Raw genomic sequence first — 19,333 nt, 5'->3', positions numbered from 1 at the left:
TAAGCACTGCAGATACCAGATGAGAAAATACTCTGTTCTCAATGTGTAGACAATCTCATTCCTGGACACATTATCTACTTCAACACTTAGTTTGATGCTCACTTCATGTTCACAAATCCACAATTTATACAACTTTATGATTTATAATGATTTCACTTCTCAGTCTATGCATTCACACTGGAGAATCATAATCTTTTCCAACTGACAGCATCCCATAGGCCATCACTGCGAGTCCTACTCTGGACTTGCTCTGGTTCCATTAAAACAGCATCATCACCATTGCCATCATCATAACTAATATTCACAAAATGATGGGTACACTTTAAAGAGTTTGTTCCTATAACTTACCTCATTTACTGTATCCAGACTTCTCATACAGGTTAGTTTACTAAAGCTCCATAGGGTGTAGTCTGTTGTTCTTTAGCATCTCTTTTGATAAGCCTAAATGCTCAGTATGCTTTTTGGTCACAACAGGTCACTAGGTCTTTGTCTTCATGGAACAACCTACAAAATGTCTACCAAGCTTCTACTATAGGTTCAGACCTACAGTAGTACATTTTAGTAATATATTTTATGTTTTAAATTTGAATTTAATGTTTCTCCCAAATCCTTGGCTTTGTACTTACCATCCTTGAAAGTCATCTGCCACCTTCGCACCCATTCAGAAATTTGCAAGTCCTTCTTACAGTCTGAGGTCAGATGCCAAAGGATCCTTCTAGGCTGACTGTATGTTGTCCTGGGACTGAAAGATTTGGGTTTTTTTTTTTTTTTACTAACCATATATCTCTGGAACCTTAGTCATTGCATTTCTCTACATAGATAAGTTAATTTTTCTTATTCTTTATTATTGTCTTCATATGTAGTTCCCTAGCCAAATGACTGACAGTTCCATAAAAATTACACTTAGATATATCTTGTACTTACATATATTTGGTGTAAAAGTTTGAGAAACCCCTTTTACATCTCAAATACATATACAAGTTTACTTCTACCCAAATGCCTCTTCATCCTCACTTTGACAATATGTGCAACAAGAGCTTTAAATATTCTTATACTCTTTGATTCAGTAATAATTTTTCTGGCATATTTCTCAGAAATTGACAGAATGAATTACCATAACAGCTGGGTAACAAATCCATACACAAGTCAGATTATTTCAAATTGTTTGTTTTCAATAAATATAAAGAAGGACCTATTAGCTGGTAGATCATTACAAATAATTTTGCTGATAGATTGCTATGATTTTTGGCATGTGATAAACTTTTAAAGGAGTTAAAAAACTGTCACTGCTATAACTAATTTTTTAAATTCCAATTTACATTTGTACGTAAACAAGTTTCTCAGTGCGCATATATATATTTGAAAAATAGAAGATGCTAAATTTATTAGGAATAAGTAATATCTATTCATGGATAATTAAACAGAAAAAAACTAAAAATCCTTTTCTCATTAAGAACCCCATTTTCAATAAAACTTAAATTTTGTATTTATTAACTATTGAAATTTGTGATATATTTTTGTTGTTTGATCAACTATAACTTCAATATATATATACTTTTTTGTTGCAGAGAAATGGAATTAATCTGTACCACTGAATAGGTTACTTTAGGATAAATTTATAAGGAGAAAGTACAATGGAAATAGAAGTTCAAGGAAAAAACAGAACAATTTAAAATATCTTACTATTAATGTAGAGCTTTAATCATTTTTTAAAATAGATAACAGGGTAGGTATCAAGTCACTATGGTATTAAAATTCCACTTGAAACATTTAAAAATATTAGAATGTCCTTTGCAATTATTTAAACTTATGATGAAAAAGTTTGGATTTCAATTAAAAAATATGCAAGGTGATACACAGTTGGTAAAAATTATTTTAGAGAGTGCGCAAATGAAAAAATTTGAAGAAGAGAATTAGGAGCACTTCAATGCATGCTGTTTACCTCTCAGTAATTAGAATTTGGAAACAAAGCTTGTAACACTTGTCCTAAATCTTGTTTTACAAAGTATCATATTTTCCAATGTATCTAATATATATCCCTCAGGTTTTGCTAGATAGATTATAGTGGGCAGAGCAATGACTCTTTTATATGTGGCAACGCAGAAAGGCAGGAAGAGACACAGCGACATCTCCCAACCAAGGGTATTTTTTAAAAATATTTATTTATTATTTATTTATTATTTTTGGCTGCATTGGGTCTTCGTTGCTGCGCAGGCTTTCTCTAGTTGTAGTGAGCAGGGGCTACTCTTCGTTGCGGTGCGGGGGCCTCTCATTGTCGTGGCTTCTCTTCTTGTGGAGCACGGGCTCTAGGCGCATGGGCTTCAGTAGTTGTGGCTCGCGGGCTCCAGAGCGCAGACTCAGTAGTTGTGACGCACAGACTTACTTGCTCCGCGGCATGTGGGATCTTCCCGGACCAGAGATCGAACCCGTGTCCCCTGCATTGGCAGGCGCATTCTTAACCACTGTGCCACCAGGGAAGCCCTCAAGGGTACTTTTGACAGAGCTGTTAATGTGGAACAAGCTTTAATATATCAGAGTTATCAGCCCCTTTAACAAGAGCTTCCAAACATGCTTACTTTAACATCATTTGATTTTAAACTTGGGAAAGAGTCTTAAATTTAAAAATCACCAAAATTAAATAAAAATAATCTCTCCCAAGGACTGGCAAAGTCCTTGGGGAATTTTCCACCTTTAGTACAGTTTTCTTCAAAAGTTATTCAATTACTTGAGCAATATTTTAGATAACAGGGGCCAAGAAGCTTTTGAATTAACTAAGTATAGAAATACAGATAATATCAGATATTAGAAAATTATGTGTGAAAACTATTTTATAATCAAGTTTCCCCTCTGCAAAATATTAAAGGAGAAAAAAAAAAAACTTTGATAAAATGTCTTCCTTTTTCCCTTCCCCTCAACAATCCCACTAAACTCACAGCTTCCAAGTCCTATTTACATCTTGGTCTCCTCCAGTAGGCTTCTGTTCCCATCACTTCAAAACTACCTGCCCTCTAGAAGGTCAGCCTTGAACCTGTAAACTTCAGCTCCAATCTTTGTCTCTAATCAATCTTCATCTGGTTTACTTCTCTCAATTCTTTGACATAGTTGACCATTTCCTCCTTGTTAGACCTGTTGTCTTCCCTGATGCCAATGATCTTCCTCTTCTGACACTACTACTACGGTTTGAACTGCTCCTTCCAAAGCATCTCTTTCTTTACGATCCTTTAAGTGGAAGGAGATATACCCCAAAGTTGTTCTTAGCCCTCTCTTGGCTCTACGCCCTCAGGACTGTACACCCCAATGGCTTGAACTATCATCTTGATGCACACATTTTCTAAATATACACCTTTTAAAGACATCTTACCTAAAAGACGTTTCATTTCCAACTGTTTAGGCTCTTCACACACCTCAACATATCCTCATTTTCTCTCCCTTCTACACCCATAATACACACCTCTCTCTTGTCCCAATCCCTTGATCCCAAACCAGTACTTACTTTCTTCTAGGACTCAATGCAAAGCACCACCATTTCCTCCTAGGTGTCTTTCTTTTTTTTTTTTTAATTGGAGTATAGTTGCTTTACAATGTTGTGTTAGTTTGTCTGTACATCAAAGTTAATCAACTATATGTATACATACATCCCCTCCTTTTTGGATTTCCTTCCTGTTTAGGTCACCACAGAGCACTGAGTAGAGTTCCATGTGCTATACAGTAGGTTCTCATTAGTTACCTATTTTATACACAGTAGTGTATATATGTCAATCCCAATCTCCCAATTCATCCCACCCTCCCCTTCCCACCTTGGTGTCTGTACATTTGTTCTCTACATCTGTGTCTCTATTTCTCCTTTGCAAATAGGTTCATCTGTACCATTTTTCTAGATTCCACATACATGCGTTAACATACCATATTTGTTTCTCTTTCTGACTTACTTCACTCTGTATGACAGTCTCTAGATCCATCCACGTCTCAGCAAATGACCCAATTTCGTTCCTTTTTATGGCTGAGTAATATTCCATTGTATATATGTACCACATCTTCTTTATCCATTCGTCTGTCGATGTGCATTTAGGTTGCTTCCATGTCCTGGCTATTGTAACCAGTGCTGCAATGAACACTGGGGTGCATGTACCTTTTGGAATTATGGTTTTCTCTGGGTATATGCCCAGGAGTGGGATTGCTGGGTCATATGGTAGTTCTATTTTTAGTTTTTTAAGAAACCTCCATACTGTTCTCCATAGTGGTTGTATCAATTTACATTCCCACCAACAGTGTAAGAGGGTTCCCTTTTCTCCACACCCTCTCCAGCATTTATTGTTTGTAGATTTTTTGATGATGGCCATTCTGACTGGTGTGAGGTGATACGTCATTGTAGTTTTGACTTGCATTTCTCTACTAATTAGTAATTTCATGGGCCTCTTGGCCATCTGTATGTCTTCTTTGGAGAAATGTCTATTTAGGTCTTCTGCCCATTTTTTGATTAGGTTGTTTTTTTTGATATTGAACTACATGAGCTGTTTGTATATTTTGGAGGTTAATCCCTTGTCAGTTGCTTCATTTGCAAATATTTTTTCCCATTTTGAGGGTTTTTTCATCTTGTTTATGGTTTCCTTTGCTGTGTAAAAGCTTTTAAGTTTCATTAGGTCCCGCTTGTTTATTTTTGTTTTTATTTTCATTACCCTAGGAGCTGGGTCAAAAAAGATCTTGCTGTGATTTACATCAAAGAGTGTTCTGCCTATGTTTTCCTCTAAGAGTTTTATAGTGTCCAGCCTTATATTTAGGTCTTTAATCCATTTTGAGTTTATTTTTGTGTATGATGTATCCCATTTACCATTGCAACAAAAGAATAAAATACCTAGGAATAAACCTACCTAAGGAGGCAAAAGACCTGTACTCAGAAAACTTTAAGATACTGATGAAAGAAATCAAAGATGACACAAACAGATGGAGAGATATACCATGTTCCTGGATTGGAAGAATCAATATTGTGAAAATGACTATACTACCCAAAGCAATCTACAGGTTCAATGCAATCCCTATCAAATTACCAATGGCATCTTTCACAGAATTAGGACAAAAAAATTTTACAATTTGTATGGAAACACAAAAGGCCCCGAATAGCCAAAGCAATATTGAGAAAGAAAAATGGAGCTGGAGGAATCAGGCTCCTTGACTTCAGACTATACTACAAACTACAGTAATCAGGACAGTATGGTAATGGCACAAAAAACAGAAATATAGATCAATGGAACAGGATAGAAAGCCCAGAGATAAAGCCATGCACCTATGGTCATCTAATCTATGACAAAGGAGGCAAGAATATACTATGGGGAAAAGACAGCCTCTTCAATAAGTGGTGCTGGGAAAACTGGACAGCTACATGTAAAAGAATGATATTAGAACACTCCTAAGGGTCTTTAGGAGACCTATCTCCTCCCCATCCAATGGAATCATCCAGTTCTCTTGACCCCAACTCTGCAACATCAATATAACCCATTCTCACCCATTTTCATTGCCATAGGCCTAATTCTGAATCTCATCCTTTCAGGCCTGGTCTAGTCCTTGGTATCCTAACTGGGCTTCCAGCTTAAATACCATGACCTCCATTAACAATTACCCAATTAACGGTGCCCTTTCTCTATGCTCCCCAGTATATTTTATCTATAAATAAAATATATAGTTAGTTGCATCCATTTCTGCCTCCCTCAGATCAGAGATTCATTTGCTGAGAATACCTTCCCTATCACCAGCTTGTATCAATGTTCCCCACAAATCTAAACGTAATCTCCTGTGAAAATGCATCATACCGTGTGATTGGTTTTCACATTACCACAATATAAACCACAGTGCAGCAAGAGCAAACACTAAAATGCTTGGAAAGCAAAGGAAAGGAGAAGAAAGAGGAACAAATAGATAGTTACATTTCTTTCTGAAACTTTAAAGTATTCCTTATCATAATAACATCTTCTAATGAACTCATAGTATGCTTTAAGGCATTACCTAGTAATGTCTAATAATTTCTTAATGATGAAGAATGTGAATTCCTTCCCTTGCCTTAACATGAAGACAAGAATGAGGATGAATGATGCATGTCCCTAGAATGTGTTTCAAGATTCTAGGACAAAAGTGATGCACAATCTCTCAATAGTTAATTAATTCTTCTTGTTCTCAGTAGAATTCTCAGTAGAATTGCCGAATACAAACTGGGTGATACAAGCAACCAAAGCTAAGATGCCCCAAGATTTCTCCCATTGAAATGAGCATTTTAAGGGAACAAGTGATGATTAAATCACTTCCTTTTTTTTTTTTTTTTTTAAATTTGTGACAAGGCGACTGTCAGATGAAAGAGAGAAAATTTTAACTGACTATTCAGAATTGGGCCACTCTCTGTGAGTCTCCTTATGAACTTCCCTTCCTGGGAAATGCCTTGTTCACTTTGGCCCTGGCTGGAGGGGGTAGTGACTTAAGGCAGAGATTACATGAAAGCCATAATTTTGTAAAGGTTATAGGAGATGCAACAGGAGACAGAACTGAGCTGCCTCGGCGCAACAAGGGGTGAACATTAAAAGAGGAGTAAAGATGGAAGAGAGTGGGGCTGCTTTCTCTGAAGCTTATCTGAACTCCTTTGGTTGAGAAATCAAGACTGGAAATCTCAAGATAAAAAGCTTGCTTGTGACAAAGCCAGTGCACATTGGCTTTAGTCGGAAAGATCATGGAAGAAGCTTTTCTTGCAGCCAGTCTGCTTCTCTTATACAGTACGCAGCTACGTGCGAAAACAGCCCATGGAAACTTTCAAAGACATCTTAAGGAGTTTAAGAAATGATTACATGGAGGGAGGGGGTTCTAGTGTTTCATATGAAACCCTTTCTAGCAGAGCCAAGTTACCCCATGCAATACTTTAGGCCAGAAGTGGAAAAAACAAAACAAAACAAACCAACTAGATGCCAAATCCAGATTCTAAGATGTGAGGCCAACTGGAATGGAAGGAAAATTCTTATTGCTATATTTATTAAATATGAAATTTGAGAAATCACAGACCCAGAAAAGCCAAGAAAATGTAGCAGGACCTCTGTCTGCAGGAGCAGTGAACACCAACTGAAGATGCCCAGGACCATCCCAGGAGTGAAAAAAGGTATCAAGTATGGAAAATAAACCAGTTAAGGGTCTGTTTTCTTCCTGGGCATCTAGGTCTCAGATGCAGGAAGAGAACTCTGTCCCTTATGCCAGTTTATTTACCTTAAATGAAACAAATCGTATTTAAAATGGAGCTGAACTCACTTCAAGTAGAGAAAAGATGTTCTGGAATTATTTCTGGGCCCTTTACAGTGCCCTATATACCCTGAGGAAGAGTTACTGCCAGGGATTTCCAGGTGGAAAACTTTTATGACATTGGAACCAATAACCCCAAATGAGACTGACAGCTGATCATATTGATCATAATACCACTAATAAAAATACAAGTTTATTGAATACTCACTATCAGGCAAAAAATACACTGCTGAGCCCTTTTATATGGATTGACTTATTCTAGTAAGCTTCTAAGAAGTAAACATTCCTTTTATTCTCATTATACAAAGTAGAAAATGAGGCATAAGGAAGGAGCTTGTCTTACTTAGGTCACATTCGTTAACCCAGGTAGGCTGGCTCCAGTATCTATGTCACCTCTTCAAATAGTATTTAACTGCCTAAATTCCCCAAACCATTTAGCCCAGCATTCAAGGCCCTCTTTATACCCCCTCTTACTTCTTCTGCTTGCTAGCACCTCATTTACTTGTTTCTATGTAGCAGACTCCTTGTAAGAGCTGCCCATCCTCACAGGCTTTGATTCTTCTGCTGCTGCTTTCTCTTAACCCCACTTTAATCAGTCTTTCATCCCTATCACTTCACCTAAACTGCACAGCAAGGTCAACAATGACCTTCACATAGGTTAAGTCCAGGAGTCTCTTCCCAGCTTTTATTGCATCTGAGCCATAAGGAGCCTCTGACATCACCATCACCCCCTTTCCTCAATAGCTTTTCTTCACTTGGCTGCTGGCACATCACAATCTCTTGGTTATCTCAACGGTCTCTTCTCTTCAGTCTTTTTCCTGGTTCCTTCTCCTTTTTCTCACCTCTAATGTTGGGTAGCTCCAAGGCTCCACTCCTGGTTATTTTTTCTACCATATGCACACTCATTCCCTTGGTGATCTCACGCGAGCTCATGGTTCAAGTCCATTTACAAGCCAGTCACTCCAGCCCAGACCTCTCTGCTGAGTTTCTGCGCAGATAACTGCCTACTTGACATTACCGCTTGAATGTCCAACAGGCATCTCAAATTCAATACATCCACGATGAACTCCTGAATCCCTCTTCCCTCAGAACACCTCATTTACCCTCTTCGTCCCTATTTCTGTTGTTGGAAACTCCATCCTTCCAACTGCTCGCGTCAAAAATCTTGTGGTTATTCTCGATTGAAAATGCCTCCCCCTTCTCTCCTACTAGAAACCCGGCAGGTTCTACCTTCAAAAATATATGCAGAATCTGATCACTTCTCATCACTCCACAGCTACTGCCCTCACCAACAGTGCCCTGTTTCACTCTCAAAAATGTTTTGATTTGAATAAATTATGGTCGCCCTGATACAAGGCCCTCCATGGTCTCACGCCCACGCTCACCCCAGTGTTCCCTCTCTGACCTCATCCATGACTTTCACAGGCTCTCACTCCACCCCGGCCATGATGGCATCCTTGCTAACCTTTGGTGAGCCAGGCACACTTCTGCCTTTGGGTCCTTGTTCTGGTTATTCCCTGTCTGGAATGCTTTCTTCCAGATATCCATGTGGCAATTTCCTTACTTCCTTCAAGTCTTTGCTCAGTTTTCAGATGTTCAGTGAGACCCCCTGTTTACTACTGGAATGAGCTTATCCCTCCATTATTTGTCCCATTCCCTGCTCATCCTTTTTCTGTCTCCACTGTATTTCCATCCTTTCAACATACCATATAATTTTATTTATAGTCATCCCTTCGTATCAGCGGGGGATTGGTTCCAGGACCCTGGCAGATACCAAAACCCATGGATGCTCAAGTCCCTTATATAAAATGGTGCAGTATTTGCATATAACCTGTGCACATCCTCCCATATACTTGGAATCATCTCCAGATTATTAAAATGCCTACTACAATAAAAATGCTATGTAAATAGTTGCCAGAGTGTGCAAATTTATTTTGCTTTTTGGAACTTCTGGATTCTTTTTTTTTCCAAATACATATTTTTTTAATACTGAAAGATTTATTGTAGATATTTTTGTTACACAGTTATGTTACATATTATGATACAAATACACTTGCAACATTAACATATATGGGGACTGTTAAATCACTTACTATTTCTTTTGCAAAAAGATAATTTCTTGAGGCTTTCATACCTGTAATAACTGAATCTGTTCTCATTTGGATCAGCTGAATGAGTCTACACTTGCCCATTAACCTTGCTTGGAGTATTTTATGTATGGAATATCTGAGCCTTTACTACTAAACTGTTTTATTACTAAGCCAGGACACGCCCTCTGCCTTACTGAGTAATTTCCCTCTGCAGCTGCAGTCCTCAGATGCTGAATAAAAAAAGGGCAGATTTCTCATAGTTGCCTCCCTGCCTTCTCCTGACTCAAACATCTAGAGGATTCATGAAAACATCCAAATATTTTTGATCCTTGAAACCTCTGGATATGGAGGGCTGACTGTACTTATTAATTCATTGTATTTAATTATTTGTCTCCCTCCACTGGAATGTAAGAGCAGAGCTCTTTTCCTCACTGATGTACCTCAAGGGTAGAGCCTGCCTGGCACATACATGTAGGTACCCAATAAATATTTGTTGAATGAAGAAACAAGCACACATACACTAAAGACAGAGGTTATGATGTCCTCTTAGACATCTCTCTTTTTAATTTCCTGGTTCACTGTCTTCCTCTTATCATGATCCTTCTGCTTGAAATAGACATTGCCAAAACGTAATTGTGTGGGACTTCCCTGGTGGTGCAGTGGTTAAGAATCCGTCTGCCAATGCAGGGGACACAGGTTTGAGCCCTGGTCCGGGAAGATCCGACATGCCGCGGAGCAGCTAAGCCCGTGCACCACAACTACTGAGCCTGCACTCTAGAGCCCGCAAGCCACAACTACTGAGCCCACGCTCCACAACTACTGAAGCCCGTGTGCCTAGAGCCGGTGATCCGCAACAAGAGAAGCCACTGCAATGAGAAGGCTGTGCACCGCAATGAAGAGTAACCTCCGCTCGCTGCAACTAGAAAAAGCCCGTGCACAGCAACGAAGACCCAATGTAGCCAAAAATAAATAAATTAATTAATTAATTTAAAAAACCATTTAATTGTGACCCTCCTCCCACCCTCCCTCTCCACTCAGCAAGTTAAGGATAAAAGCAGACTAACAGACTGAACATAGAAACCTTGGAATTATTATTTACAATTTTCACAATCAGGGATCTGAGAGAGCGATCCATGCTGTTCTTACCTAATTGTCTTGCAGATGCCTGGCACTGAGTCTTAACCGCATACTCTGAACTCAGGTTCACTTTCAAAACTTCCAAGTTTAGCTGCGAAGGAATTCCTGACCAACAGTGCCACCTACTGATCAAAAGGTGAGAAATCAGGACAGTGAGGAAGAAAGCACAAACCAGTCTAATCTGAAAAGTAGGAAAAGATAGTAATGAAAAATCCCATAAAGTCAGTAAAATAAACTGCTTTTCCCAAAGAGTGCTAGCAAGGAGTTTACACTGAATTCTATAGCAGCAGTAAGCAAATATTGTGCAATTGTGAAGACTCATAATAACCCCCTTCAGAAAAGAGGAAGCACTTCCAAAACATTAACAGGGCAACCAGTTTTCTATAAATACCAGCTCTCTGTTTTTCACCAGCAACTTAAGAATTAGGATATTTGAGAGGCAAAGCAAATATATTTGTTGTTTTTATTTTCCCTCTCATACAAACGAATAAAAACTAATCTACCCAGAGATTTAAAATTCACTAGAAAAAAAGAAAATTACAGAAAAAGCATTTGGGAAAATGCAAGGGCATTTATATTTGAGACTATACACTTTAAAGTTTCTCCTCTTTTATAAGTGTAGATAGACGTTTTTCTTGGTTATTTAAATGCAGTACTTACTGTTCAATGTCAATGAACGCAGGTCATGAGTTCTAAGAAGGACTCAAATAAAATGGCATTTTCATGTTTATTTACCAAGATCTGCTACTTCTTCATTATCAAAAGCCTCTTGTGTCTCCCCACTCCCTGCCGTGAGTAGTAAATGTGGTGACAATTAGTTGACACATGCTTTAGGCAGTCATTTATCTAAATCATATTCACCCCTGTCTTTTATTTAAGTTGGGCACCCCTAAAATGCTTTAAGCACTTGATTTTGCTTTTATATTGTTAATTGTCTTCATTAAATGAAAATATTAATAAAACATTTTACCAACTGAGAAATTAATATATACTGTCAAAATCAGAAATAGAATACAGTGTGTTTTGAAAAATCCTAAAGAATAGAAATTTGCATAAGGAAAAAAAAAGAAAGGAAACAAGTTTAAATCTCCCACGTGTCTTCCCACTTTAAAAATTACACAGGAACAATAAATAGGAACAGTAAAAGAGTAGAAATGGCTTTTAACAAAAACAATAATAGTCCATTATTATACTCATGAACGGATAGGGTTAAAAGTAATAATTCCAAGAGAAGATAATTTAGAAAAATGCATTTAATTATAAAAATTTTTTAAATAAAAAAGCAATGGCACAAATCACCACAAAGATATTTAAGTGATCATATCCACAGGCTGCTCTTGTAATTAAAATTTGCGACTGTTCTCATTAGCAGCATTTTTCCCTCCTAATTAGAGTGACATCAAGAGCTTCTGAGAATGTGCAATTTTTCCTAAAGTCCTAATAAAAGTATCATAAACACAGTTGTGCAACATTTATTTACATCACCTTTTATTTACTACACTCTAAACTCAAAAAGTATTGAACATTTCTCTCTCACTTCATTCCTCTTATTTACAGTACAGAGGCTCATCTCTTTTCACAATATGGTTTGTGCATTAAAATCCCTAGGAATAGTCCTTTCCACTGCATTTTAATAAATTTGCTCTGATTATTTAAAATAAGGACACAAACAAAAGCTTGTTCATATGACTGTGTCATACCCAGAAGAATAACTCTTACTGTTGACTTATTTATGAGTAAAAAAAAAAAAAAAAAAATCCCTCTTTCAGCAGAATACATTCTCAACAATTACTGGATCATAAATCATGCATATTTGTACTGTTAATATGACAACAGGTAAAGCCAGCTATGACATTTTAAGTTTCATTTAGAAGACTACAGCATACGTGAAGTGATCTGGCTTTCACTCTCTTGTTATCCATAATCCAGTTATTCCACATGGATATTTTTTATTTATTCTGAGTATGTAAGTCTTAAATGGTGCAGTAATAATTGGCAGTTTCTGACAGTTCTATTTTCTTGATAGCGGATACAGTTCTGTGCACATATGTCAGATGAACTGAAAAAAAATGCAAATCACTTCATGTGATACAGCGGGAAGAAGTGGGATGCTATTGTTTGAACAAATGATTCAAAGAGATAAATATTAACATTCAATAGAGACAGGAATACTGTTGAATTCAGTCTGGTTTAAGAGGTACTGTCTTTACAAATTGCCATACCTGGTATTTGTTACCTTTTTGGTTGAAAAGTAAACCCATTTGGGGGAAGGCAGATGTCAGGAGGAGAGAAAGGTGAAAAAGCATATATTACTGTATGTATTATTTTAGGAGAAAAAAAGAGAGGGAAGAGAGTATATTTTCACATTAAAAAAAAAATGATGTCACTTCTGGACACATTCCACAGAGTGTATGAAAATAGCCTCCAAGCTAAATAAGCCCCTTTCTTCTCACTCCAGAGATGTTTTCTAATAATAATATGAATAATAATAATTAACATAATCTGGCAGCAGCACAAATCTATAACTTTTTAAAGCTTGAGTGTGTCACTATTCAAGAGTCAGGTACATTTGAATAATAAAAGTGTCCCACTGTTTCTTTTATTTACACTCTTGACCCAGCAAATATGACTAAGGAAGTCCTTGCGGTTATTTGCAGCGTAAGACTTCTATGATGGCTTTGACTTTATAACCCATTCAGCATTGGGGTTGAGCTGATATAAGTCCTTCATGTAAGTGTCGTCATCGAGGCAGCGTTCCCCTAGTAAAGAGATGTTGCATCAGTTTAATACAGTGGGGAGATAGGGATGCAATTTTAACTTTAAGCCTAGTGGTTTAACTCTGAAGTCTTACGCTTCGAAATAGTTCTCATTTTTTCCTGTCTCCCATAATATTATAAGGCTTGGCCAAATATTGGAAAAGTCGACTGAGTAGTTCTTCTCTAAATGTGCAGGTTTCAAATTAATTTAGGAAGTTGAAAATTCTGTGATGGGCTTTTAAATGCTTCCTTAAAAGCTTATTCACCTTTATTAAGAGTGGCAACGTTTTGAATTGGCCTAAGTAAGAAACCATGCTTAATTCCCAATATCTAATAGCAAAATGCAAAATCAAATATACTAATACTTAATCTTTTTTTTTTTCTAATACTTAATCTTGATTAATAGAGTTAACAATACAGAGTTCTAGTGGAGTTGTGGTTTATTTAAATTTTTAGGAGTCTTCACATTCTTGTATTCAACTTTCAATGTTTACTAAAATTTTTAAGTCTTAGAAAAAAATTCTAAAAACTTATCTTAAAATATTTTCAATTACTATTTTGAATTAAACACCATTTCATTTATTTGTTGACAATTTCACTCTTACCTTTTTAAAGGTCAAAATAAGAGAAAAAGTTTATTTTGAATTTTAATAAGAAGATGAGTACAACCCATTGATAATTACACGTGGGAAAATAAAATATGAGACATGGTCAAAACTAATCCATTTATCTTATTTCTATTTCATAAGCTAACAATATGTTTATGTATGCATATGTATATTATTTAGTAGGCAATCAACAATGGCAAAAATAACTTCTGCTTTCACTAAATATATCTAGTACTGTATCATAATAAAAGTGTCATCTTGGTCTTAAATGAGCTCAATTACTTCCTTTATTAAGATGTGCCATCAGTGTATAAAAAAAAGAAAAAAGTTTTGAAAAACTGCATTAACCATTTTAGAAGTTATTCCTATTTTAGGGAACCTGCCTTTGGCTCAGGTTCCACATAGATAGGCATTTGTACAAAGAAGCTCTAAAGAGCCAGAACAGAAAGGTGAGACCACTAAAAAAAAATCCACAATATTCATCAACTATCTACAGTTTGCTATATTTTACTTCTAATTTCTTTTTCTCTCCCAAAGATATAAATAATAACCACTGGCAATGTCAAATCAGCATATGGAATGCAAGATTTAAAAAATGTGCTTACCGGGACTTCCCTGGTGGTGCAGTGGTTAAGAATCCACCTGCCAGTGCAGGGGACACAGGTTCAATCCCTGGTCCAGGAAGATCCCACATGCCGCAGAGCAATTAAGCCCGTGCACCACAGCTACTGAAGCCCGTGCGCTTTAGGGCCTGCGTGCGGCAACTACTGAGCCCGCATGCTGCAACTACCGAAGCCCAGGCACCTAGAGCGCATGCTCCATAACAAGAGAAGCCACTGCAATGAGAAGCCGGCGCACAGCAACGAAGAGTAGCCCCTGCTCGCCGCAACTAGAGAAAGCCCGCGCACAGCAACGAAGACCCAATGCAGCCAAAAATAAATAAAATAATAAATAAATAAATAGCAACAACAAAAAAGCGCTTACCGATATTTCCTCCAATTTCATACAAAAAAACTTCCCCATTCTTGAGAGTCTGGGCAACCCCACTACTAGGGATAAAACAAACTGATTAGTTGCTTCATCAGACAGCTTGCAAGTAAATCACTTTAATGTCCTTGGGGAATTCTAGCTTGTATGGAAAATTCATAACTTAGACATACAGTAATTATCTACACGTTTGTATTTTCCCACCTGTTAAATGTGCTGAAAAAATAATGTCACGCCTGTAAATTAAAATAAACAAATGGAATTGTACATCTGAAGGTGAAATAATAAATCAGTATCTAAATTTGTAAAGTTAAAAAGAAAAGTAACAACATTTTAGCTGCCAATAAAATTATTAATATGGTCATCTATTTTGCATAGGGGCCAAAAAGGTCCTCATAAAACCGTAAGAAGTAACGTTTCCACCTTAGTTTTCACATTGTATTTATTCAATAGGTATTTATCACGGGTTTGCTGTGCTGACCGCTCTAATAGTCCGCAAGATGAATATAAAGACTAGGACAGGGTTCATAAACCTCTCTGTGCTGACCGTCCAAATACAGGAGGTACACACACTCAAAATAGAAGCAAATACTCATTATGAAGACTTTACGAGTAGGATGCACGTACAGGTTTATACTTTTCAAAGAATAAACTCCCCAGAACATTAGGTTCAAACAATAAAAATGGGTAAAATTCAGTGGTTTACAAAAATCTCTATATCTGGGAAACCTGCTAAAAATCAGATCCAGGGCTCTAGAAACTCTGATTTAATATGTCTCCATGAAGCCCGAGAATGTGGTTTTTAAATGCTCTCTGGTGGGACTCTGATACACAGAAAGATTTGCGAACCACTGACAGAAGACCCTGAGGACACACTCCCTGGAACTGAGAAGAGAAAACCAGGTCTGACTTTTATCCAAACCGTTAGGAAAAAAAAGTACATAGAGGCTTTCCTAACCAACCATTTAATGGCTCATCTGGTTATCCAGCTCGATCTACTCTGCTGTCCATGACACACTGACTGCTCAGGGCTATGGGCGTCCTCATGCTTAAGAGCCGCCCTTCTAAGCTGTATCCTGACCAAGAGGCAATTCACTTCGTGTTCAAACTGGCGTATGCTTATTCTTGAAAACAAATAATGTAATAATTATATTTTCATTTTTAATATAGTACATAACCCGATAAACTATGAGTATAAAAAGAGTCATTATTTCATGAAAACCAAGTGGAATGTTTTGGCAGACTAAACAAAAATTCTAGTCAGATATTGTTCTCAGATTGCTTCTTGAGTATCTATGTTCTTATTCCACTTTAAAGAAACCTGAACTGGATTTCCTGGTATACATGAGCTTTCACTTAATACTAATCAACAAATCCATAGAGAAAAGACAACAGTCGTTATCAAAGACTGGTGAACGCATTGGGCATTTATTTCATGTCATTCATGTGTTCTTGGCTTCAGTAGAGAAAGAAGGGGTAGAAAAGGATGGAGGGAAGTAGGGTTTCCCACTGTCCCTATACAAGCGGAATGCAAATGGGAGGAGGGGAAAGTGGTGAAAGAAGATACATATAAACACTTAACTGAGAATTTCACTTATTAGATGGCCCAGACAGATAATGCTATGTGCTTCACGGTCATTTTCCCAGTTAATTATCACAAGGCTATAATGCTGGCCCACTTTTACAATGAGGAATCTGAGACTTATAGAGATTATAAAAACTAGCCTAAGGTGAGTCAGGAAAAGCTGGTATTTGGATCCAGATCATCTGCTGCCGGCATCCCCAAGCATAAGGGAAAGGGCTGAGGACTGGGGGGAAAGGGCAAATGGACCAAGATGCTTATCAGACTTCCCTCTGGGTGGAGCAGGATGGCAAGAAGGGGGGAGGTAGGAGAAGGGATTCCACTTAAGGGGGTAGCAAAGCACCACAAGCAGAAAACCCAAATATGCAAATGGCAATTGTCACAAAACTGGTGCTTTCTTATAAGAATATGCCTACTACTCTACCCTAAATATTGAAGTCACAGTGGAATATATCATACAACTTCAGAGTCACACCTTGTATCATCTACAAGTAGAGGAACACAAGTACAGATTAAATTGAGCACTTGGGTCCTGCAAGTAAATGTTGTGTAAATTAAACCATGTCTAGCCTGGAAGAGCTGCTTATATCTGAAGTCTGGCCAGATCTTCAAGTACACCCTTTGGGAGAGGGTGGGAAGTCATCCCCGGTGGGAAGAATGGCATCTACTTGGTCACCACAGGGAGTAGAGAGGAAGTGGACTGACTCCCTTGAAGTGGAGAGAACTTTTAGGGAGCAAAGACATCCAAGAAATTCCAACTGCTCCCAGAACTTAATCCCCCAAAATTCCAACTGGCCCAGGACTTTAATCCCCCCAAAATCCATCTAGTCCCAGACTCTGCACCAATGGCCCCCAGATTCATGATAGCCTCTAGGCGCTCGAGCCAGTATGGAGAGGCGTTAACGGACCTCCTTGGGGGACAGAAGCCACAGATTTAGAACTCAGCTCTACTCCACCACCTATGTAACACATGACCTTGCAAAATCTTGGTTTTCTTATCAGTATAACAGAAGTAAGATAATACTTCCTTCAGAGCATGGTTGAGAGGGAAGTTTATGCTGGCTTACTGAAAGCCCAGAATTAGCAATAAGACACTCTTTTATTTCATCACCATCTGTTAACTGCATGGGCTCATCTCTTCTCCCAATTTACAAACCCTGAGGGAAGACAGTTTAAAATATTTTTTATAACCCTTCCAACATCTAGCAGAGAGCCGTAGACAGAGCAGACACGTATTAAATACATGTAGTTCTGTATTAAAATTGGAGAAGTTCTGGCAGAAAAGTTGAATGTTAGACTGAGGAGATGAAATTCTATGGGAGACAGAGTATACAGAAGCTAAGAGGCCAACGTCCCTGATGTCCCTGTCTTTAAAAGAAAAAAAAAATTAGATTTGTTTATTTCAATGAGTGGAAATGGGGGGGAAGCATTAAAATATAATTTTAGCTAAAAATAAGAATTTGAACACTGAAATGCCTATACCCTGTTCGAACCCCTAAAATTCAAGAAAAGATATCGCAAAATGTCTCTGAAAGTGTACATGGGAGGGATGCCAATGACCTTCAGAGGACTCCTCCTGCCCCACCAGCTGCACACAGAGGGGCAGGCTTGGTCGTTCCTACTGAGGACAGTGTGCTTTGTCCTGGTGACTTCAGAGCTCCAGGGACCGGTTGTCCCCTCTCAATTCTTTATACCTTCTGTTTTAAAATTTAAGCATTTCTTTGTATTCATTATACTTCCTAGAAGAAGTTGTATCTTTTGTTTATTTTAATCCCACTGTATCCTAATTAGTGATTTTCCTAACAGCCTACACACAGTAATTAACCTCCAATCACCATATTCTGGAGAGAATATTGAGTGGCATCATGTACCAAGCCCACAGCAGGCACAGTGAAGGAGTGCACAGACCTCCTGCTTGAAATAGGCTCCACTTGAACACAAACTACACCCAATGAACTCAACTCATTCCAACAGTCTAATTGTTAAGTCTGCTTTTGTTTTCTGCCGGGAAGACAACATTTTTAAGCCCTCACACCAGCCACAGTTTAAAAAAAAAAAAAAAAAAAAAAAAAAGAGGGGAGGGAAGGAGAGAGCAAGTGAATTATACCATGGAATAATTAAAACAAAACAGGCCTCTACCTTTCTTGGCTGAGAAACCTGGCAAGTACATCACTGGCTCTGAGTTCTTCAGTTAGCTGTATTGCCATGGAAACTTTCGAAAGATGGGGAGCTTGCACTCGAATCACTCCCTGAGGAACGTCAGCCTGCAAAGCAATAATGACACTGGAACAAAGCTGGCAGCAGCTGGAACATGTAACTCTGTACAATGCATTATACGGTAAGTGTACTTAACTACTACGCATTTTACTTCACTACATAAAAACCTTAACTACTATATAATGTAATTTGCTAAATTACATCAAACCTCAAATATCCTCTTAATGGTGATAGGGGAACTTCATAATGCCTGTGCAGTAATGCTTAATTATTTTTAAAGATGTAAAGAATGACAGCAATAACCATACTGCCATATTAAGTGCTGATTTCTGAGTGTTATCTACTAGAGGGTGCTTCCTCATGTAGCAATTTATGAAATTGAATCAGAAAGAAGTTACTTTGCATGCTATTGCAATGTAGGCGTTTTAAAAAATATTTCTGCACATTCACAAAATTTCACAAAAATTTTTGTCCCTGAGAGTATTAAAATAAATGAAACACACTTTTCTAATACACTTTTATTATGTCTGCTCCTCACTTGGCTGATGAGCACACACTGTGACCGCATGCTTTGAACGTGACATGACCCATTCTAAATCCTTGGCCCACAGATGTTAAGAACATTTTATGTATTTGGAAGGTTATCAGAGAAAGATTTTGAGGATTGTAATATCAAAATATCAACTATGG

The 19,333-nt window shown here is 37.7% G+C and overlaps 1 protein-coding gene across 4 annotated transcripts in view; it reads right to left on the bottom strand.

Moving 5' to 3' along the window:
• Positions 1–2,345: 2,345 nt before the first annotated feature.
• The window catches only part of ARHGAP18 (Rho GTPase activating protein 18), a 134,113-nt gene continuing 117,125 nt past the window's right edge, over positions 2,346–19,333 (bottom strand). For 2 of the 4 annotated variants that reach the window (XM_061207739.1, XM_061207742.1), the window contains 3 exons: positions 18,566–18,690; positions 14,842–14,906; positions 11,751–13,252 (listed from right to left, as the gene is read on the bottom strand). In XM_061207739.1, coding sequence (XP_061063722.1) covers positions 13,161–13,252; positions 14,842–14,906; positions 18,566–18,690 — 282 coding nt within the window. In that variant the 3' untranslated portion in view covers positions 11,751–13,160. Of the gene's footprint in view, positions 2,504–11,750; positions 13,253–14,841; positions 14,907–18,565; positions 18,691–19,333 lie in introns of those variants that run through there. The other 2 variants (XM_061207740.1, XM_061207741.1) reach the window with 2 other exon arrangements.

This window comes from Eubalaena glacialis, chromosome 12, assembly GCF_028564815.1.
Source record: "Eubalaena glacialis isolate mEubGla1 chromosome 12, mEubGla1.1.hap2.+ XY, whole genome shotgun sequence".
In the NCBI taxonomy this organism is placed as follows: Eukaryota; Metazoa; Chordata; class Mammalia; order Artiodactyla; family Balaenidae; genus Eubalaena; species Eubalaena glacialis.
Note: the sequence above shows the minus strand (reverse complement) of the source record. Positions and strands in the feature narration are given on the sequence as shown.